General features: G+C 48.1%; 1 protein-coding gene across 11 annotated transcripts in view; it reads right to left on the bottom strand.

Annotated features, from left to right (window-relative positions):
- The window catches only part of CREB5 (cAMP responsive element binding protein 5), a 426900-nt gene that overhangs the window by 252062 nt on the left and 150907 nt on the right, over window positions 1-23931 (bottom strand). For all 11 annotated transcript variants that reach the window (XM_051853248.3, XM_051853251.3, XM_089316046.1 and 8 more), the window contains one exon: window positions 15118-15290. In XM_051853248.3, the coding sequence (XP_051709208.1) occupies window positions 15118-15290 (173 nt within the window). The remainder of the gene's footprint in view (window positions 1-15117; window positions 15291-23931) is intronic.

The following is a 23931-nucleotide window of genomic DNA, read 5'->3' as shown; positions in this document are numbered from 1 at the left end:
AGTGGAGGGATGGATTTTTTTTTTAACCACAATTCTGATGGCAAAGCAGACAGGTCCGTAATGATGCATGGGAGTCTCCTAGGGCAGCAGTCACAAGCTTACCACAAGTCAGGTGGTTGGAAAACAACAGGAATTCATTCTTGCATGGTCCTGGAGGTGAGAAGTCTGGAACAGAGGCGTCAGCAGGGTTGGCTGCTTCTGGTTGTGTTGCGGGGACACTCAGTTTCATGCCCCTCTCCTGCCTTCTGCAGCTGCTAGCAACCTTTGCATTCCTTGGCTTCCTGTTGCATCACATGGCTTCTCCCCGGTGTGCCTCCCAGTCCCTGCGTCTTCTCCTTGCCTCCTTCTGAGGATGCCAGTCCTTGGATGGAGGGCCCACCCTCACCCAATACCACAGCATATGAACTTGCCTACATCTGCAAAGACCCTACTACTTCCAAACTAGCGCATATTCACAGGAGCTGAAGTTAGGATTGCTACCTCTCTTTTCAGCAGACACAGCCTAGCCCCCCACATGCGTGCAACAGTTAAAGACATAAAGAACGGAGCCTGGCCTGTGAGAAGGGGACCCTCTGAGCCTACGATGGAAAAAGAAATAAGGGACTGACTCAGGGGCTAGGACCCGGGGATGGGGGGCGGGGAGGACGCTTCTGAGAAATTGACCTTTAGATTCCACTACGAACGCCTAGAGGCAAAGTTCAGGCTGGACTGCAGCAGCAGTGAAATTGTGAGGAAGGGAACGAAATAATGAAATCCTAAGGGGAAACAGAGAAAGAGGAGAGGCCTGCAGGTTGAACGAGGAGGGGGAGGCAAAGGCTCTGGGTGCGTGAGTGCTGCCTCTCTTCCCCTGAGTGTCTCCGTATCGGCTGCCTCCCGGTGGTCGTGACCATCAGTACATCCCGCCGACAAGGGTGAGCAGAGACAGTACAACCTCCTCTGCTGTGTTTGCTCTATTTCTTCCCGAGTGAGTGCAATGTGCAGATCCCCGGGAACCCTCCCGGGCTCCCTCCTGGCCAGTTTCTCTCCTTGCCTCCAGTTGCTTCATAGCTTTCGTGTGTGGCTTTCCCTGCAGTCGCTCTGGAAACCGTAGCTTGCATCTCTAGTCTTACGCACTTTCCATAATGACGGTGGCATCACCAGTTCTCCAGGAAACAGATCTTCCAGATGGGACCTGCATACTCACACCCAGGGATTTCTTTGTTCTCTTCTTTGGGAGGACACACAGAGAAATGAAGGTCCTCATTTTGTAGTTTTCAAGCTACTTTTTTGCTATTAACTGCTAATATCAATAGACAGATAACAAATGGATAATTTGTTAAACCAGCCAGTTTGGTTTTTTAGATTTGTTTTTTTCAAAGTCAGAGTTACAGAGACAGCCAAGGAGAGACAGTGAGAGAGAAAAAATCCTCCATCTGCTGGTCCACTCTCCAGCAGAGGGACCAAGCACTTGGGCCATTTTCTGCTACTTTTCCCAGGCCACAAGCAGGGAGCTGCAGTGGAAGTGGAGCAGCTGGGACACAAACAGGCACCCACATGGGATGCTGATGTCGCAGGCAGCAGCCTTACCTGCTATGCCACACACTGGTCCTCAGGCTTTTTTTAAAGGACAAACCTTTGTACAACTAGGAAAACAGCAGTGTCCCTAGAGCCATCACATGTCACACCATGTCTCCTCTCCTTCTGTGGGTCTGGCCAGGAGGCTGTGTACCCAGTGCTGTTTGGATGCATCTCTACATCTCACCACGTAATTTCAGAACAAGTAAGAAAATGTGCAAGTTCTTTTCATTGCTTGACTGGAGAAGAGGATCTACAATTAAATCAATGGACAATGCTTAATAGAAGCAAAATCAAGTCCATCACTATAAACCAATACAACCGTTAGACTCCAGAAAATTCCCAGCTTTCCCCTGAGACACCCAGGATGAAAATATGGAGAAGCAAGCGCTGTCTATGGAACCACCTTAAAAACAAGCATCTCCTACGGTAAGACAAAACGGGCCTTGCTACAGCTGGCTTTCTGATCTAAAAGAGTTCACTGTGAGACTTACTAAGGACTGATATCAACAACACGCTCCATATAACTTTATAAAAATGTGATTCCTTGCGAAGGTTACCGCTGAAACAGAACAAATTAAGGCCGCTTCATCTTTATGAAATTCCATGCTGATGGAAGCCCCAATCCTTGGTCGTCCTCTATCCCCAAATTCCGAGAACAAACGAACAAAGAATGAAAAAGCAGCAACTCTACATCCCCTTGAAATTGCACTTGAGGACAGCTCTAACTCCACCAAGAAAGCCCTGGATTTCCATTTCTCTGCAGCACTGTTTTGTCATCTTTTATGAGAACCCAGACAGGCGTGCTCCTTTGTTTCTCTTTGTAATATCCAGGACCACAAATCCCTGGAAATTGCTACAGCCTAACTTTCACTTGCTTCGCTTTTGCACAGAGGCATTCGCTCAAGGAGGCTGCTCGGCGAAGGGCAGTAACCAAGGCAGTCTCTCTTCCACACGTGGAAAGGAGGGGCCGTGCCTCTCCTGCCATGTCCTAGCCCCACATCTGCGACAAGGTGAGCGCCCAGTGGCCTCCTCCTGACTGGCTGCAGGAGCATTCACGTGGCAGGTGCAGCCTCTCCACGCCTCCCTGCGGCAGCCTGGGACGCACAGTTGGTCTCAGCAGATTGTTGGAGAGTCTCTGCGCACGGCGACAGTCACTCAGCTGTGCTGGGTCTGAGGCACCTGCTGGAGGCAGTGCGGGGTTGACTTCTCCTCTGACTCGGTTCTCTGGGGGTGTGATTCAGCAATTTGAGCTACAAGTGCCTGCTCTGGGAGGAAGGCGCAGGGCAGCAGAGAGGCATGGATTGGCCCATGAGGGTGTGTGCTGTGAGCACCCCAAGGCCTCCGCCTGTGGCTGTGGCACAGACTTTGGCAAGGAAGCAGGCAAGTATCTGGAGAAAATAACCACTGGAAAGAGGACTAGTGAGCCTCCCTGCCTGCACAGAGTCTGTGGTGGGCACTCCCCACCCCCACCCCAGGCAGCAGATGCCCAATGGCTATCTGGGGCACAGCTGTTTCAGAGGCACCCAGCAAAGGGAGGAGGAAAGCATGCAGAAATCCAGTGAGTGTGCGTGCAAAGAGGCTGAACCAACGAAGGCCGAAGACAGTGCCAGCGTTCTGCTCCCAATTAGGACTGTGGTTTTCTTGCTGAGTGTTTCCCACTTTCCATAAGCTCCTGCCCGGACCATTTCAAACCTCACCTCTCACTGAAGCTCCATCTCGGTCATGCTTTTTGTGTTTCAATAAAAATAATGCCATTGTAGAAGAGAAATGTACAAGTGAGAAGTTATTTTTATGTTTTAAGTTTTATCTATTTATTTGAAAGAGAGAGCAAGCAAGCAAGGGCGAGCCTGCTCCCCTCTGTTGACTCTCTCCCAAATGCTTGCAATGGCCAGGGCTGGGCTGGGCCCAGGACCAGGAACTCAAGCTAGGTCTCCCACAAGGGTGGCAGGAACCCAATGATCTGATCCATCGCTCTGCCAGCTTCAGTCTGCATTAGCAGGAAGTTGGAGTCAGGAACCAGAGGGAGGTACCACACCCAGGTACTCCTATATGGGCTGTGGGCATCTTAACCAGCAGCTTCATTAATTGAGAGAGAGAGGAAGAGACAGATGCATAGACACACAGGCAGAGAGCACCTATCTGCTGGTTCACTTCCCAAATACCCGCAGTGGCTGACCGGGGCTGGGCTGTGCCAAAGCCATGAGCCCAGAACTCAATCCAGATCTCCCACATTCACAGCAGGGATCAAACTAATTATCAATGGCTGCCTCCCAGGGTCTGCATTAGCAGGAAGCTGGAAGCAGAAATTGAGCCAGGAGTCAAACTCAAGCACTCCGATATGGGAGCAGGCATCCCAAGCAGCACGTTCACTGCTAGGCCCAGTACCCTTCCCTCTGTATTTAAGTAAAGGAAAGCAGTGGCTGCAGACCAGAGAAAAGCAAGAATCCAGTCATCTAATCGGGACAGCTTCTCTGTTCCGGCGCTCACTCCAGCTGGTCTTGTAGCCGAAGAACTTTCCATTCAATTCTAAGCTCGATGGGTATGCAACCCAAAGAAGTGAACCAAGAGGCAGGCGGTGCCCAAACATGTTGAAGCGCTGGTGGGCGACTGCTCTGGCCTTTGTCTTCCCTGGGTCCTCGCTGTGAGAAGCCTCTGTCTCAGGCAGGCTCCCAACTGCCAGCTCCATGCAGCAAATAATAATTATTCCTAATGGCAATAATAATTATGGAACACAGTGGACCCAGCAAGGTTGGTTGTCAGCAACTGCAGGTGCGGCAAAGTTTCACACACTCTTGATAAACACTTCTGTCCCTCCCCCCTCTCTCTCATACACACACATGCTCACCGAGAGAGATCTGGACAAACTCAATCCTCAGTAAAACGCCTGACTATGGAGCTAGATCAAATAAATAGCAGCTATCCACACAATGAGGCAGGAAAGACTTGGACACAGCAAATAAATGACACCACATACCACACACACACACACATACACACACACACACACACTTTTCCTTTTAGTTAAAAGTTTTCAACTTTCTCCAGCTCCACACTCATAGTCAAAGTCACAGCCAATGTCAGACATGAATGGTTCGATGTTTGGCTCCTTTCTTTCCAGGGGAGATGGGGAGAAAGGGAGGAGGGAGGCCAGTCAGGGCTTTGCACGAGTCCCCCAGCCCCCGCCTAGTGATAGATGAGACTTTCCTTGTGGATAGAAAAACCTCCCCAGCCAATGGCTACTGCGGCAGCCGATTCCCCATGACGTACTCAGCCTTGTCTTCAGAAGAAGGGAATCGCCACCTAAGCTGCTGTTCACGCCCCCGTCTCCGGATTTGCCCGTCACCACCCTCCAGAGACCTCAGCATTAGCACTCAAGCATCTCGTGACACATGCCAGTGATGCCAAGGTGTTAGAGAAACGAAAAGTAGCTCCTCGTGAAAACATAATCCATCAGCCAAATGGTCATTTTCCAGATAACCAGGAACTGTTGCCACTTCCTAGAGACGAGGGAGGCGGCCACTGCGGACGGGTATGAGCTGTCCATCACGAAGCAGCCACTGAGGTTGATTGTCAGGCAAGGGGCGGATTACACAGGAATATTCAGGTCTTTATGAAAAACTGTGTTAGGTACAACAGAGAACACACCGGGAAACACTCCTCAAGTGTTCTGAACGAGGCTGCATGCTTGTCAGAAGGCCTGAATTATGTCTGGGGAAAGCACAATACTGTGAAGCGTGTGTACACACACAGAGACCATTTTCCTGGGGCGCACCTGGCCTGCAGAATTCCCCAAGCACGCAGTTTGGTTCACAGTATTTGAAGTTCTTTCTTTCCATCTTTTAGAGATACTCTGATTTGGAATACGCACCCACACAGTTGCATTTCCGTTTCGTTTTGTCACTAAACCTTGGCATAAGTGAATTGGCAGGCTCATCAAAATGGCTTGACTCTAAGAATCAGCCCCTGCTTCATCTACCTTCTTTTTAATCAAGCACCTATCTCTTTAGGTACTCGGTTTCTGCAAGACTTTCGAGAGAAACGAGAACAAATATCATGCTTAGCAGAGATCCCAGGCAGTCAGCTGCGTGTTGGGCCTCTTGCCCTTACAGACTCCAAGAAGGGTGTTCTACATTTCACCAGGATCTGATGGCTTGGTGACCTGGGGATGAGTGTTTGCTGTTGCAATTATCATTGTAATCACTCATGTCAAATGCATTCATTCATGGGGTCCAGGATTGAAAATAAGACATTGGAGGCTGGCTGTAAAGTGTGGAACACTGGGCTTGTGAATGACCATATCTGAACCAAGATATGATGGCTCTACGGTCACTGCGGAAATTTCTAGCATTTCCAAGGTGCTTGGGGCCATCTGTTCTCTGCAGAGCTCTGCAAACCTGCAAAAGCAACCCCAGCACATTCCAGCTTGTCTTTATCCCGTGCTTCTGAGGGGCCTATCACTTTACAGCCCTCGCCAGTGTACTTGCCAGCCCAAAAGCAGTTTGTCAAAGGTGGGCTGGGGGAGGGGAACTATAAAACTGCAAATTCTTTTAAATGTGTCTGGTATCATTAAGAACGTTTATTACTTTGCAGACGCTTCAGGTTGAAGCTTAACAAAAGCACAACACGCTTGCCAAATGGGTTACCAGCCGACCCGCTAAACATGAATGTGTGTTTCATGGAATTTCGTCTTCAATAGTCCGCTATCAGCCAAGCAGGTCATTGTAGGCTCTGAGTCGTGATTAGGAAAACACTTGTTCCCAAGAGCTTCTTTGAGAATTATTGAGAATTTGAGCTAGAAGACATCCTTATTAGACAATCTAGTTTCATTCCAAGATGGGACAGCAGGGCACAGCAAGGTCAAGGGCCTGTTCACAGTCCAAGAGCTTGCGAGTGACATAGTCAGAGCCATCAGCCTCGGCTTCCAATCCCTGGCACAACGGACGCCCGCGGCCTTCTTGAAATAGGAGTCTATCTAGATGTAACTGTACTTGATTTAGCCAAAAGGCTGAGGAGCAGTTATCTATATGTAACTGAATCTCAGCATCAAGGATTCTGTTGACATCCCCAATTAAGACCAAGCTATACATTCACGTATTGTACTCACCCACGCAAACATCAAATGTCATGAAGTTTGTATAATCTTTAAGATCTCATTAGAAAGGATATACAAATTAGAGTAGAGAAAGCTCCATTTGGATGAATATACATGAAACATATATATGAGATAACCATTTGAATAAATTAATTTTTTAAAAAAGATTCTATTCATTTATTTGAGAGGTAGAATTACAGAGAGAGAAAGAAAGAGAGGGAGAGAGAGAGGGAGAGGCAGAGAGAAAGTTCTTCCATCCAGTGGTTCACTCCCCAAATGGCCACAATGCCTGGGGCTGAACCAATTTGAATCTAAGAGCTTCTTCCCTGTCTCCCACCTGGATGCAGGGGCCCAAGCACTTGGACCATCCTCCACTGCTTTCCCAGGCATGGCAGAGAGTTGGATCAGAACTGGAGCAGCCAGGACATGAACGGTCCATGTGGGATGCTGGCACCACAGGTGGAGGCTTAGCCTGGTATGCCACAGTGCCGGCCCCATAAATTATCTTTTTTAAATTTCTGAATATGTGATTTTTTGAATATATTGTGCATACAATGAGCATGACAAGCTATCTTCAAATTCCTAGAACAGTGCTTGTCTTATAACTCAGAACTTATGAGCCTTGAGTTCAGAGAACAGCTGTTTATACTTTGTGAGACATGTAGTATTATGGAATATAAAAGCTCCAAATAATATAACATGTCCCCTAGTATACGTTCAATCGGTAGTCTGATTTTCCCAGAGAACTGTGTCTGGCATAATTATTGTCCAGGTTTCTTACATCAGACTTATTTTACATCTTTCAAATTTTTAGGTATTTTTCTAGTTAGATATCCAAGAATAAGCCACTTTTGTAACATCAGAATAAAAACAATTTCTTAATAAGATTAGTTCAAAGGTTAGGAAACTACACGTAGTCATGCATGCTGCCCTGAGCCCTCCAAAACACCTTGCCCAGTCATTTTCAAAATTAAATTTGTTATGGAAATCATCAGTATTTCAGTGCCAGAAAAGACAGAATTTTCCAGAGATACCTCCCCATTTCACAGATAAGGAAGCTTAGGCCGGGGGAACTGAAGTTTATATGGAGCCATGCAACAGTGTGGTCCAGGCAGCCTGGAGTCTAGTTCAGCATCTGGCTGATGTCATGATGATCTAGGGCAAGTCACTTCATCACATATCTCACTCAGCTGTGAAATGGGTCTATCAGTTTCCATGTAACAGAATTATGTGTACTAAATTAGTAAACAGTAAGGGTAAGGTGCCTTGTAAACAAAGCACCTGGCAAAAAACCAAAGTTGTTCACATAGAAGTTGAGTCCAGAAGTCAGGTCTCTCTGGCTTTGTGGGTCAAGACCCCTCCCTTTCATTGCCTGACCTTTTCTTCCTGGTCATCCTCAAGTCTTATTCTGTTCTCTCTGGAGTGTGTGAAACATGTTCTGGGATTCAGATAATCAAGAACTCCTACCAAACTTGGCTTCTAGAAACAAACAAACAAACAAACAAACAAAGTCTGAGACAGAAAGGCAGCCCCAAATCAGGATTTTGGAGCTGGGGCTGATTTCTTCATCACTTACTTAACTCATTCAGAGTAAATCAAGAAAAAGAGGCCCAAGGAAGCTGAACACCTGGGCAAGCATGTGAACTTTTTAAATGGCAGCACCTGAACTAACACCTGTGACCCCTGAATCCAAGGCCCGTACTCTTCCATGATTCCCCTGAGACCGGATATGGAATCCAGCCATAAGTTTCCCCAAAGAACAACTGTAGTTATTTTATTTATTTGACAGGTAGAGTTATAGACAGTGAGAGAGAGAGACAGAGAAAGGTTTTCTTTCTGTGGGTTCACTCCCCAAATGGCTGCCACGGCCGGCGCTGTGCCGATCCGAAGCCAGGAGCCAGGAGCTTCTTCCGGGTCTCCCATGCGGGTGAAGATGCCCAAGCACTTGGGCCATCCTCCACTGCCCTCCCGGGCCACAGCAGAGAGCTGGACTGGAAGAGGGGCAACCGGGACTAGAACTAGGCGCCCATATGGGATGCCAGCGCTGCAGGCAGAGAATTAACCAAATGAGCCACAGCGCTAGCCCCACCTGTCTAGATTTACTCCAGGCACACACTGGATGATCCTGAGCTATTAGCCATGAGAGCAGAGCCTCACCTTTGCTATCTGTTCCCAAAAGGAGGAGGGGTGAGACATACCCAGAGACATTTATATGAAAGCTTCAGAAACTCTGCGAGCCAGGCTCTTGTTTAATAAAACCCAGAAACAAAATCCTCCAAGAGGCAGTCAGAGGCAAATTCACCTGTCCCTGCAGGAACTGGGCAGGAGTGGGAGGCTCCCTGCCAGCCAGCAGCCAAAAGTTGGATACAAAGGCAGGCACTTCTCTGCAGTGACTTTGGTTTTCTTACCCACAGGGGTGTTTAGCTAAAAGGTCTCCCAGGTACAGATCCGGTCTATGCAACCGCATACTCAGGACATTCTCTGACCTCCCTCCTTTGAGGGTCTGACAACCCCTGCTTCTGAGGACGGTGGGCACACAGGGGCTCTTCACACTGTCCTCTCAGAGGGCAACCACTAGGCAACCCCACGTGTGGACTTTTCATTCTGGTCTCAGACACACTCAGGGATCTTCCAAGCCATGGTGTCGCCATGCTCAGGAGGCCAACAGACCTGCATTCAAAAGGGTTCATCTCACTGGCCCAGCGACTGCGGACAGCTTCCTTCTCTGCACAGACCAATCAATCAAGGAAATAATGCCTGCTTCTTGGAGCTGTTGAAGGTTCCTAAGAAACAGCATGCGAAGCCAGCTTGGTGCCTGGCACACAGTACATGCTGCATCAATATCTGCTTCCTTTCTTCGCTTCAGTACCACCCTGCTAGTCACGGGCTTTTCTAGCACAGGCTTGAGCAATCAAGGAGTGGCCTCCAATCCCAAGTGGACAGACCAGCCTTGCTGTGTTCCGGGTGATGAGCTGAGACGCTGAGATACGCACTGCTTGTCTGAGGAATCAGAGGCAAGGGCCACATCTGCAGACAAGAGCAGGGTTGTTTTTCTGCATCTTGGAACACCCAGCCACATGCTCCGGTGTGCTGGCTCTGCCCCTCCCTCTGGCCACAAGACCATGTGCTGCTACGACTCTTGGATGTTGAGAAACATTATATTTGCTCAAGTATCAGTACTTAATGTTTCGTTCCACACATAAAACCCTGGGAGTGGAGGGCTGCCGGCCCCCGCGTCAGAGATAATTCCTCAGAGCTCTGCATGGGATTTAACGGGAGCCACATGGTTAAGTCTGTCAACCCTCCCAGAAAACATCCCCTGAAGGGCCCTCATAAATGTTCTCAGGGCTATGAAAGATCCAGCAACTTTCTAACAATAAAACTATATTCAGAGCCATGATATGCAGCAAAACACAAAGCAGGAAATCGCAGCTTCTGGTCTGAATTACTCAGAGGGGGTTTCACGTTGTCCTGGCGAAGGCCTGAGGACCAGCGACAACATGGGACCTGCCGTCCCGCTGCCTCCACCAAGGAGGCGGCTGGCGCGTGGTAGGTGGATGGTGACAATCTGAGTCGTGCTCAGTTTGGTGTGAAGGACTTAAGCAAAGTCTTCCTAGTGGAACCGCATAGTAAAGTGTTGACTGAGCAGGCACATTCTCAAGCTGGATGCAGCTTTGTTACTGAAACTGACTTGAAACTCTGCCTCTCCATGAATGCATCATGGACCTACCTCTTGCCTTGTTACAATCCTCCCCTCCGGATGGTGGCAACAGCAACTCCCAACCAAGTCCCCTGCGTCCTTGACGGACAAGCAGCACCGCGTTGGCACTGAGAAGTCCCGGGATGCATCAAGCTTTCCTGTAATTACTGCGAGTTGTGATTGCTTATTTGTTCGCTTGTTTTCCTTGGCCACGTGTGTCTCGCTACCTCTGCTGTTCTGTGTAACGTGGAGTGTCGGGGCTTGCCAAGAGCAAAGGGTTCGAGAAGTGCACTAAGGGTGAGCAGAAACATGGTTTGATCACAAGCATCCATTGCACTTTTTCATTTTCACAGAAAACGAAGTCACTTCTACAAGGTTTTATGTACATTTCCGGAAGAATGGAAGCCAGAATTTACTCCCCATGCAGGTAGGGTTTATAACCAATGCCTGAGACTACGCACCACGTGGACACGTCAGTACCAGGACTAAAACTGGTGTGAAAATGAGGGAGAGTTCTCATACACGAACATTTCATCTATGCATTCTATGGGAGATATTTCTGAGTTTCCTGATACACCTGGGTGATTCATTACCTTACCCAGAATACTCTGCGTTTGTGTATCCTAACGTTAGACATAGTAAAATAAATAACTAAAAAAACTGTTGTCAAATAATTCTCATCTAACAAGGTTACCCATTTGCCAAAGCCCTGCAGAAAATTCAAAGGCAAGAAAAAACTGTTGGACATTTTGGTAGTGCCTCCCATAACCTTTCCTAACAAAGAAAAACATCCTCGCAGTGTTCCATGCCGCATATTAACTCCATTGATCTCCCGGAGGATTACTCAGCGTGAACCAGCTATTCCCCCTACAGAGAGAGAGGCTGCTTTAGGAAAGCTGGGATCAAGGAAGGTTCTAGCCACCTCCTCCACTGATCATTGGCTCCTATAAAAATGTCCCATGAGCTAACAGGTGGGGTGGGGGTGGGGGAGAGAGTTTACACTCTCACGACCTGCTCATCCACCATTCTTCCCAAGCTTTGCTGACTCGACCCTGAGTTAACGAGCCTGTTACACGATATCTAATAAAAGTGACGGGAACAGAGATACCGTTCGGACTCTGCCACAGACTTGGTTCAACGCTGAATTGATTCCATCTACACTTAACACGAGCTTGTTCTCTGTCTCACTCATCTCTCCCGCAGCCCACAGCCCACTTTCTTTTTTCCATCTGGGAAACTTATCTCCTAAAACGCTACCATCAATCAGCCCGAGACACCGTTCCCGACAGAGCGTCTGCTGGTTTGACTGAGCGCAAGTAGTCACTAGTTTGGGGATGCCTCCCACACTCTCCTGGAGCCGTGTGTTTTCCTGGCCTGCCTAACCACACAAGTGCAATTTGCGATATTTATACTTACCTCCAGCTTCTATTGAGATAATAGCAGTACTTTTGCAGAATTGGGCAGGGGGCATCGTTTGGGTCTCTGTGCTCTGGAAGGAAGTTGCACACGTTGCCTGTCTACCTATTTTTAATGTTATCTGTTGGAATGTTTTGCGTTTCCACTCATTTTGGTCTGCTTTGGTCCCACGCTTGCTCAGAAGGGATGAAAAGCGAGTGTTTACAGGGATGCATCCTGTGTGTCCCCAAAGCCTTCCCTGGTAGCTGGTTCCAGATGTTTATGTCAATACCATTTCCAATACATTCAAACCTCTCAGCTTAACTCGTACGGTGGGCAAGGACAGAGACAGACAAGACAGCGGGAGAGGACTGGCGGCAGAGACCCAGCGCTGGGAGGAGGGGAGGAATGAGGAGGCACGGAGCCAGGCGGCCCCCTCTCCCACAAAGCCCCAGTCGTGAATGCTCCTGCTGGCTACAGCACAAGAGAACTGTGCGTGGGCACAGGTGGGTCCCAGCCTTTGGGGCTGGATGCCGCTTAAGCACAGCCTGAATGAAGACTTTCACTGCTGTTTGCTGTTTTCCTTGGCCAGTAGCCACGGCAAACATTTGCAGGTGGCTTGGCCAGATTTTGACACTTAAATATTTGAGGTTGTGATAAAAATCAGAATATTACTACAATATGGTTCTGTGCAGCCTCAAAAAAAAAAAAAAAGAAAGAAAAAGCTATCTGCAATTTCAAATGCTCATTTAAAGACGCAGTCTCCAGAGGAAACTCATGTTTTAGAATAAGTACTCATTTCCTCTTGGCTGAGAGAAATAAAAGAGTCAACCATCCCCAAATGTTACCACCTAGAGTTTTACACTGAATCCGCTGGAGAGATGGGTTGGGTTGTTTCTTGCTGAGCCCCCATGATCATCCAGGCCAGCTTTTGGATGGGTCCCACGGAGAAGAAGAGAAACGACAGGATGTGTGGGTGTGAATCAAGTACCGCTGGGAAGAATCCGAAGAAAAGAAATAGCCACCCTCACACTTGGCCACGAGACAGAGTCCTGAAAGTGACAATTATCTCCTCAAACACTCCAGGAAAGACACGCACAACAGCCCAGGACGGGGGAATTGATGCTAAGATGGGGTGGATCGGGGGCCCCACACACCAGACAAATCTCCCCATCCGCCCTGGGCGCAGTGACACAGCCTACACACGTCACGCCTATGCACATAGTCCTGGCGAGCTGGGTCGATTATTCAGAGTCAACACGCATCTTACCCGTCAGTGCTAACCCTTAAAAACTGCTGTGTGAAAATCAGCGCTGCGCTAACAATGACCGGCTACTCAGGGCCGCCGAGAGGGTGTCGGTGCAAGTGGGGGAGCGGCAGGAAACCTCCAGGGGGAAGGAATGCTGTTAAGCCGCTAGTAAACTCTGGCACGTTTTATGGTTTTTCTTTCCCCTCCCTTGAAAGAAAAATAAAATAATTATAATTAGCTGGTCTAACTGTGAATTGTCTGCTGAAAGCCAAGCCACAGAGTAAAGGAGTCCCCTAGGATGTAGAATCCGGCCCACGCTCTTACGGTACGATGGGTTCTCGCTTTCGATGGCGGCAACAATTGCTCTCCTGGCCATCTGAGAAGAACAGAAATCTTTCCCAGAGACATTTGCTGCTTTAGCGTTAACTTCTTTAAGCAAAGCCAGACATCCAAATGGCCAGATTCACTTTTTGTTTCTTGAACGGGAAACCAAATTCACCCATGACAAACTCACAGGGTAGTCGTCATCTATGATTCTTGTTTCCTAAGGTGCCACAAGCATCCCGTTAAGTTGAGAAATCAGAGAGACAAGGCACCCCTTCTTTTTTTTTATTTTTATTTTTATTTTTATTTTTATTTTTATTTTTATTTTTGACAGGCAGAGTGGACAGTGAGAGAGAGAGACAGAGAGAAAGGTCTTCCTATGCTGTTGGTTCACCCCCCCAATGGCCGCTATGGCTGGCACACCGTGCTGATCCAATGGCAGGAGCCAAGTACTTATCCTGGTCTCCCATGGGGTGCAGGGCCCAAGCACTTGGGCCATCCTCCACTGCACTCCCTGGCCACAGCAGAGAGCTGGCCTGGAAGAGGGGCAACCGGGACAGAATCCGGCGCCCCGACCGGGACTAGAACCCCGTGTGCCGGCACCACAGGCCACAAGGCACCCCTTCTACAGCACTCTAGGGAGGCCTAACCCAACACTGTCCCCAGTGCTCACTGTTGATTTGCGATTCTTACAGCATGGAAAAGACCCACTGACAAATTGTGGGGCAGCTTCTTCTTTTTTTAATCACCCTATCTGATATTTGTGATCATGGTATCTCCCCTGCCAGGTAAGTGTTGCATATCCAATATTCAGCTAAAAACTCAAACTGAATCCTGAAGCATGTCCCAACCCTCGCAGGTTCCTCTGCTTCTTTTAAACAGAGAACTCAGGGAACACAGAAAAACCAATGCTCCCTATCCAGAACAATATATTTATCATAGCTCCTTGGCTGAAGTGATTGGCTATTTTTCCTAAGAACTCAAGTTACTCTTAGATCTTTTATTTCTTATTCACTCTGTGAAGTAGGAAACAGCACACACCATCCTCAACCTGGAGACAAGGAAGCTGCCGGCCCTGCTCATGAGCTGGTCCTCAGACCATACTCTGCGTAGCAAGGGGCTAGTGCTAGCACACGACGCGAAAAAGGGAGGGCCCTGTGACATGATGTAGGGGATCTACAGACAGCGGCAGCATCCTAATATCAGTTTTCCTTCAATGCCCCTGTTTTGTCTTTTCACACACATGAGAAAGCACATGGCCTGCATTCTGTGTTCTGTCTACCTAGGAATAAGCCTAGGCTGATGGAGAGGGCACGGAGAGCCAATGAAGAGGCATCAACAAGGGCTCAAGGGCAGGAAGAATGATCACAGAAGAGAGAACACCACAGGAATGCACAGAGAGATGCACAGAGACACAGGCGATGGCCCCAGTGACTTCCCAGGAAGGGAACAAGCAACATACTCTGTGGGGAAGGAGGTGGAGTCTCCTGCCGCCATCATCGAGCCTTTGTCCTGAATATTATACTCTTGGGTCTTCCCATCATCACCTCTACAAATCTTGTTTGTGGAAAGGATGACACAGAATAACTTCCCTCACCCACCCCCACCCAAGTTCATGATCAAAACACCATCCACCAAACCGAGAGTTTCTCCCATCAAAAGCATCCCTCCGAACCCTAGGCAATACCACACCAGCCCAGAAAAGAAACAACCAATCTGAGCATCAGAAACAAGAAGAAAGTTCAGAATATTTGCTGCACTCCAGCCAGGACCCAGAGTCAGCCGAAGAGGTCTCCTTACCCGATCTGGCGGTTGGTGGATGGCGCCTGTGTGATGACCGAGCTGGACTGCGGTGACGGCATGGCTTGCTGGATCACAACGCTGGTGTCGTGACTGGCCATGCGGCTGCTGCCAAGCTGGTGGGTTCCGGGCCCTGTCATGGCGCCACCAACTGTATTATGCATGGAGATGTTCTGCCCAGAGAAGACAGAGGAGAAGGGTCAGAAGGAGTCAATGTTTAATTCCACTCTCAAGCTTGCAACATTGGCAATCTGGTCATGTCAACTACATAGGAAGTTATGGCTTCTGGCAAGCCCTGGGTCCATTCATCTTGTTATAACACACAGCTGCAAGGAGATGAAAAATAATGACTCACCCTTAGCGTAAAGCTCATAGGAAAAAGCTTGAAGTTGACTTCTCACTGTGCCGCCATCCCGATGCGAGGCTGACACCACGATTACTCAGTGCATACCTTCTCTGACTTGCTATGCTGCGTACTGCACTTGAAAACGATTTCTGCCGAAGTGCATACTACTATGATTGGTGAGCTCAGTTCTGCATTTTGATTTGAATGACAAGCACACTGGCTTTTTTTTTCCCCCACTTTCAGGTTGGCCTGTAAGAGTGGCCAACCCTACCTACCCCCACCCCTCCAGGAAACCATCAATTTTCCAAATCATGATCTGAGCGTTCATGACACAAACTCAACAACTTCTGGAATGAGAATGAACAATTGGAAGAGATGACAGGGTAGCTGGGATCCAACGAGGGCGTGAGCATTGCAACTCTCTGCTGTGTTTCCATAAAGTCATCTCCTAACAGTTGTTTGGAATAATGGAAGATAGAGCAATGATGAAGGGCCTGCTTGCTCATTCACTACCTTTTCCTCTGGAACATAGAGTGCTTGGGCTCACAACTCTCCCCATGGACGCTGGAGCTAGGGGGCACTCAATAAACACACACTGCCTAGGTCAACTAAGGAAGGGACAAAAGCCACACATGAGTCACTAAGGGGACTGAAAGTCCTATGTTGTTTTTTAATGACTTGAATGGAACCTTCTTAGCTTAAAAATTCAAAAGTAAAGTAAAATATGTGGGCTCAGACTGATGAAAAAGAGAGGCATTGGTTCAGCAAGAGGAATTCACTCTAAGGTTGAAGAAGTCTGATGTCCTACACTGGAGTGGAAATGTGAGAAGGAAATGCAGAACTCAGGGAAGAGGACAGGCAGGGCCAGGTGACAGCAACAAGGAGACTCCTGCAAACAGCCAGCTATAGCCCTTCAGCCTAGGAGAGTGAGGAACTTGGAGAGGTCAGTCAGACAATGGGTTGAGGATGGAAGGAAAGAAATGGAGTGTCACTAGCAATTGACCAGAGGAAAAATATGGATCTGTCTACGCTTTGCTGTTAGCAAAGGGAAAAATGTGACCCAGGAGACCTAGAGGTGGTTCTTTGAAGTTCTTCTGTGAAGGGCAGGATGTCCTGCCCGACTTGCTGCTGGAGGGTGCTAACGTGTGTGGCATTTCAGGCGGTTGTGTCCATCACGTTGCGCCTTTCCCCAGTGTCCGATTTCTAAATCCTGACCACACAGTGTGTCAGGAGTCCAGATGGAAACTGGGCACCTGGCTTAGACTGTGAGCCAGGATCCCAAAGGTACGAACAGGCTCATGCACACTCGTGGTCCAAGGGTTCCCCTCATAGCCGGGAAAGTGTCTGAGGTGGGACAATGCTGTGGCTGAGTAAAGTAGGAGGGAAGTGCCATTTGCACTGCAGTGGTTCTGAAGGGGGCACACTTCGGTTTTTGGTGGATTTTTTAAAGATCTAGTGATGTGGATAGACTAAATAATGAAAATACTAATTGTGTTATTTCTCTTGAAAGCAAACTAACAAACCAATCTCACTGGGTCCTAATGAGGTCTTGATGAGGTTAAAAAATAAAATCACAGGTATTAATTTTTCATTGGTTGGATCCTCAGACAAACTTGAACTCTGTCATTTTGCTCAAAGTCACCTACTTTGTCAATCATCAATTTGAGGCATGGAGAGATTTCTCTCTTTTTAGAATTATTTTCTTTGTGCTGTGCTAACAGAGGTTATCAACAAAGCGGTACAGCTTAACCCTAACATTGCAATCTTTAAATTCACAATGAATATAAAAGGCACGAACCCCCGCCCCTTGAGTCTCATGCCCTATGCAGCCCCCAAGTCCTACAAATTTAACCTAAGCATCCCTTTCTACCTTTCCCTCCCTCCTTTCACCAACCTATGCCCCAACCCTTGTCACCATCGCCTCCTCCCTTATACTAGGCAGGGGTCGCTGCAGTGCGCTTCTGTACCCCTGGCTGTCTTTTCTCCTCCTCCTATCTCTGCTGGAGTCGCCTTTCCAAAATGCAGAACTGAGCTCACCACCCAAGATTATGAACGCCATGTCGTGCACCCTCCAGGGCCTGTATGGGACCCTTCGCAGCCCTCAGCTGCCCTCACACCACCTTCCCTCGGGCTCTGGGATGCATCCCACTTGGCGGGACTTTCGCTCCCTCATCCTGACCTTGCTCCATTTTACCACCAGCCCTTGGAAGATGCTGCTCCTGACGGACACCTGTACTGCTGCCCTGTCTGTATCTTCAATTCTCAGAGCACCCCAGGGGGAAGCCTTCCCTGGCATCCCTGTGGGGACACTGTCTCCTTTTCCTTTGGGTACTGTTCATTGGTTTACAGTGGTGTTTGTGTGATTAGCTGTGGCTTCTCCCCTAGACCTGTAAGCACAATGTGAGAGGAAAGAAGTCTGATAGTGCTGTCTGATGTGCCTCCACAGCCAGGGTCAGTGAGTGGCACACCATCGGGCTCAATGAATAGTGAACAAATCGCTCAACTCTCAGGGAACATTTCTAGAATACACAGTTATGACGAATCTTACTTTTTGTGATTCCCTGGATCAATTTTTTTTTTAAAAAGATGTATTTATTTACTTGAAAGGCAGAGTTACAGAGAAGGAAAAATCTTCCATTCACTGGTTCATTCCCAAATGGCTGCAATGGCCTGGAATTCCATCTGGGTCTCCCATGTAAATGCAGGTGCCCAAGAATTTGGGTCACCTTCTACTGCTTTTCAAGGTGCACTAGCAGGGAGCTGGATCAGAAACAGAGCAGCCGGGACGTGAACATGCATCCACGTGGGATCTGGGATTGCAGGTGGCGGCTTAACCCAATATACTACAAGCCTGACCCCATCCCTGCTCAATTTTTGAAAGTGCCAACACCCTGTCTGTTCGTCATGTAATTTGAAAGTATGCTCACTTGTTAGGATACTCTTGTTCAATTACGGACTGCAGAAATACAAAGGATTATGATTAAGAAGAAATATACAGTATGTATATTGCAAAGTGAAGCCTTGGGAAAAATATTCAGCGGGTGCTTGAGGGAAGGTAATGAGAGCTGAGTGTCCAATCTTTGAGTCTATGGGCACAAATGATGATAGCAACTTTTCCCTGTCTCCACCACAAAAACCAAGAAAAGAGACTGACACTGCAGAAAAAAAAGTTATTTTAGTTCTTTGGAGTGAAGGATGTTAAAAAAAAAAAAAACAGGAATTACCACTCCCTAAAAAGTTTAAAAATCTTTTATGAGAATCATTGAAAAGAACAAAAATTATGAACACTCTATCTCACACCCCCCCACACAACCTTTTAGAGGCCTGTCTCCACGATTCCAGCAGAGAAGGCTAAAGCTCCTAAAGTCATATTCTAATTCTCCAATAACATTCTCCCTCCCCGAAGCAGAAAATCTCCAAATTTTCCAGTTCCCTTCTCCCAGACCCAGTGTATAATTTCAAAACATTTTGGAAAAATAAACAATCAGGCAAAACCATTACCATCTCACGTTAAAGTTTTTTTTTTTTTTTAATTTAAGCATTACATAGTAACTCAAACATAAAGTAATTTTTCTAAGTTCACATTGTCCCAATTATGGATTCAAAATCTGTCTTCACTGATAAAAGAATCTCATTTTGCCTCTGGGTAAACTGAGTAGCCAATTTCAAAAAGACAAAGGGTGACCACATCTTGCCAAGTTCTTTTTGATGGTACAGGTGTGCAAGGCTGAAGCTGGTGGAACAATATCACCAAACCAGCGGACGGATGTCGGTTGGCACGGCAACATCAGGGTGTTCCTCGAAGCTCAGCCTTTGGCCTTTCCTTGTTCAACATTTTTATCAACAGCTTGGATGGAGATGTAAAAATGGTGCTTGTCAGACCTGCAGTTGACACAAAGTTGGGAGGCAGAGCTAATGTTCTGGATAGCAGAATCAGCTTTGACTTGAGCCAACTGTGTGATCTCTGCCTCCAAAAATGCTAACATAAATCTAGGTTGTTTGAGGAGAAGTGAAAGGCCCAGATCAAGGGAAGTAATTATCCCACTGTAGAGTACGCTGGACTGACCACATTTGGCCACCACATTTTAAGGGGGAAATTGACAAATGGGAGGGAATGAAAGCAACGAAGGCATCCGAAATCCATTGCAGGAGGAACAGTAGAAGAATCAGGGAATATTTAGTCTAGAGAAGAGAAGACTTCGAGGGTCATGCTACCTGCCTGCAAATATTTGTGGGGTTAGACACAGTCTACGTTATTCCAGAGGGCATAATTTCAAAATATGGAATCATGATGATAAAACTCAATAATAACTATACTTCAAGTACCTATTTTGATGCTGAAACTGTGGTAGATGCTTTATAAACTACATCTCTAATGTTCTCAATGACCCCCAAGAGGTAGGTATTATTATCCTCATTTTAAGACACAAAAAAGGGCCGGCACCGCGGCTCACTAGGTTAATCCTCCACCTTGCGGTGCCGGCACACCGGGTTCTAGTCCCAGTTGGGGCACCGGATTCTGTCCCGGTTGCCCCTCTTCCAGGCCAGCTCTCTGCTGTGGCCTGGGAGTGCAGTGGAGGATGGCCCAAGTGCTTGGGCCCTGCACCCCATGGGAGACCAGGAGAAGCACCTGGCTCCTGCCTTCGGATCAGCGCGGTGCGCCGGCCACAGCACACCAGCCACGGCGGCCATTGGAGGGTGAACCAATGGCAAAGCAAGACCTTTCTCTCTGTCTCTCTCTCTCTCTCTCACTGTCCACTCTGCCTGTCAAAAAAAGACAAGAAAAAGAAGAAAACTTCTCACCGTCACCACTCCCACGTCACACACCCCTGCCCCAACTCCTTATGGACTGATTACTTCAAAGATACACATCTCACCAACTGCAGTGATAAATCTACTAATAGGGAGAGATAGCCTACAACAAGCTGCTTTGTAAGGTCCTGAGCTTTCTGGAACTGGAGTGAAGCTAGGACTAGTGACCACCTGTCAGGGATGTCACCCATAGGATTCTTGCATCAGAAGGGAGATGGCACCAGCTGACCTCCAAGGTGTCTTCTGCAGCTAAGATTCTCTCATGTATGATACATGGCTCCTACGTTGGCTCAAATATTTCCAAATGATTAGTAATGTGTGATCATTTTGAAAAAATACTGGCTTGGGAGTTATGGGGTCTCTTTCGGTGCAGTGCCCCCATTGCTCCTGGTAGCTATGCAATCTGAATGAATCATTCCAGCGCCTATGCTCAGGAGTCTCATCAGTCAGAGGAAGGGGCTGGACCACATGGGCTCCTTCATGATCTTTTTCAGCTCTGATACTACACGATTTCTTCCTCTGCTACATTTTATGAGACACTAACTATCCAAACCAACTTTTTAGGCCATGATTCATGGGCCTGCAAACGCTGACTTTTTCTCCATAACCATAAGCTTTTGTAGACGCGAGCCTGCTGAAAATTATAGCCTTCTGCAAGTCTCAAGGGATCAGGATTCAGGAAATGAATTTAACACAAAGTGCAGCCTCTCCACCACCAGAGATGAAGGCTCCACAGACAAGCTATCTTCATCAGCTCAATTCCTCCCTCTTTGGTTCACGTTTTTCAAGGTGTCCTTGGACTTCTCCCATGTCCAGCATTACTCTGCTCTTCAATCGTTGTTGTTCCAAACCACGAAGGGTGGGGACGGGATGAGAACCAGGGGAATAATGAGTCTTGATTGCACAGTCAGGGAGCTTGAGGTGGGACAATAATTGTCTTCCTGCAAGCATGGGCTTGGAATACAATACGCAAAAAAACAACCTGATGGACGCGAATATATGTGCATGTTCTTAAAAATAACTCTAATTTCAGGGTGTGGTAATGGAGGATGGAGGGAAGTGGACCACAATTGGAAGTGAAGGTTGGAGCATACAGGCAAAAGTAGGTGGGTTCCAAAATGTTATCTTCAAAATCTATATTCCATCCAACTGCCAACGTGTGGAGACTTTATGGGTTTCTCCATAAAGAGCTGGGGTCATCCTGACTCACGTTCATAAGTTGAGTTGTGCAATCTTGGAGTTGTCTGCATCTTAATGATGCCCGGGAAGTTGTGAGGCCTTTCAGAACTTCCCAGATGTAAACATCCATGAACTGCATCCAAAAGATATCGGAGACATTCCCAGAATAACAAGGGATGGGAACTTCGAGAAGAACCCAGACTTTCTGGGGGTAGGAGAAGGATGATAGCGGGTCTCGATTCTTCCTACGGTGCTCTCAGGAGCTATGACACCAGCGCAGGTATTGGGGGGCTGGTAGCAAGAGGGCAGGTGCCCTGAGAGAGGGAAAGGGAAGTATTAGAGGAGACATGGCATGAACAGGACACAGGGGCCACATGGGCAGCTGTCTCGCCAGAGGCTTTCCCCTCACGTCACACAGAGCCAGATGGACACCAGGAGACAAGAAACCATCTCAGGCACGCTCTACAGGACGGGAAGAGAGAGGCGAGCACACAGTACTGCAGAAATTCCAGACTTGACAGACACTTTTTTTAATCTCTGGAGAATTCCAAGCGGCAGAATGGCATAGAAGGAAGACACGGACACCAGGCTCATCCGTCACCTGGGGCTTGTTACTTAGGTTCTCTGAGCTCGCCCTTCCTCATCTTTCAAATGGAGGTCATCGTTTCACGGACAGAGGTGTAGTTAGGGGCATGGCACAGTGACTGACAGGACACAGGGACTTCCTTCCTTCGAGCAAAATCCAGAACATCAGAGAGAAGAGATGTGTTCTGGTAGCCACGCCCCATGACTATATTAATAAAAAAACAATGATGGCTGACTCTTACACAGCATTGCTCTGTGTCAGAAAACTCATTTAACCCTTGGCATCAGACTAGCAGGCGGGTCTATTGAATACCACTCTTACAAGTGCAGAATCTGAGGCACAGAGAGGCTGAGTGTCTTGCTCCAAGTCACACAGCGCTGGCTTCAGAGCTCTCAGCCGGGCTCATCACCATGAGGCTGCACGGCCTCCACAGTCTTGTTGCAACCCCCACCCCCGCAAAGCACGCCTATTGCACTGACAGTGGGCACTACAAAGTGGTCATTTAATGCTGGTGTGCGGTTCCGAGAATTGCTGTAGAGCCATCCTAACACTAACTTAGACTGGTGTCCCCATCACTGCCTTCATCCTTGGACAAACCCGAGAGTACATCATTCATTCATTCCAAATGTCTGATGACTGCCACTGCCTAAGGGTCACGTTGGCACCCAGGCACCTTCCCTTTGAATGAGGGAGAGCCGGAGGTAGGTCAAAGGTCATTCGCAACTCTCAGCCGCCCCTTTCACTGGCAGAAGCCGACAGTCCCCCAGGGGAAGTTCCACACTGGAGTCTGCAGGACTCCGAGCAGCGAGATCGACCCGCGCGGCTCCTGCTCTCCTCCAGCCCCCACGCTGACCTCTGCCATTCTTGCTGACACTGCGTCGGGGCACCAGCCCCGTGAGCATTTCACAGCCATGCATTTAACGCTGTGGTCAAAGACTCAAGACAATGAATGTCGTCTCTGGTGCCACCCTTGACTGGGAGAAATGGTGTCCAGGAGTCTCTCAAAGATCCTCCCCCTTCCGTTCCAGGTCCTCAATGTCTGGGCCGTTTAGGCTCCTCCCCCATTTTTGTCTGGTTTGTATCTGCTAAATATCATCAAATGGGCTAAGGGAAAAGAAGCGGCTCTACAATATACAGGCTGTGAAAATTATGGTTGAGAATACTTGATGTGACTGAAGTACTTACAGATACCCCGGAACTAGTCGCAGGCTGGTAACACGTAATGATTTTATGGCACCCATGGCTCCCTGGTTATAGTTCCTCAGTTCTCAAGAGTCCTCCAGAGGCCAGCGCCGCGGCTCACTAGGCTAATCCTCTGCCTTGCGGAGCCGGCACACCGGGTTCTAGTCCTGGTTGGGGCGCCGGATTCTGTCCCGGTTGCCCCTCTTCCAGGCCAGCTCTCTGCTGTGGCCCGGGAGTGCAGTGGAGGATGGCCCAGGTGCTTGGGCCCTGCACCCCATGGGAGACCAGGAGAAGCACCTGGCTCCTGCCATCGGATCAGTGTACAGATGCTCCCTCCAGGAAACAAGGAACAGGGACAGAGCCCGTTCACCTGAGAACAGCCAGTGCCTGCCTGAAGACTTGCACTTGGCACACATGCAATGTGTCCAATCACTCGGCTGATACATGAGTGATGATGTGTGATCTCAATCAAGTTCATGGCTTCTCTGTGCCACTGGTTTCTCATTTGTTGACTAAGACAACTCTGCCTAGCAATTTCTGTGAAGATTAATCTAGGTGATACAAAACAGAGCTTAATGAATGTTGGCCACATCCAGTGTCCAGAAAATGTTAGTAGCGATTGTTATAATAATCATTATTCTTTTTATGATTTATTTATTTGACTACTAAAACAACAGAGAGAGAGAGGGAAAGGCAGATACTTTTTATT

The sequence above is a fragment of the Oryctolagus cuniculus genome, chromosome 16 (assembly GCF_051225735.1).
Source record: "Oryctolagus cuniculus isolate XC-2025 breed Fujian yellow rabbit chromosome 16, ASM5122573v1, whole genome shotgun sequence".
Taxonomy (NCBI): domain Eukaryota; kingdom Metazoa; phylum Chordata; class Mammalia; order Lagomorpha; family Leporidae; genus Oryctolagus; species Oryctolagus cuniculus.
Note: the sequence above shows the minus strand (reverse complement) of the source record. Positions and strands in the feature narration are given on the sequence as shown.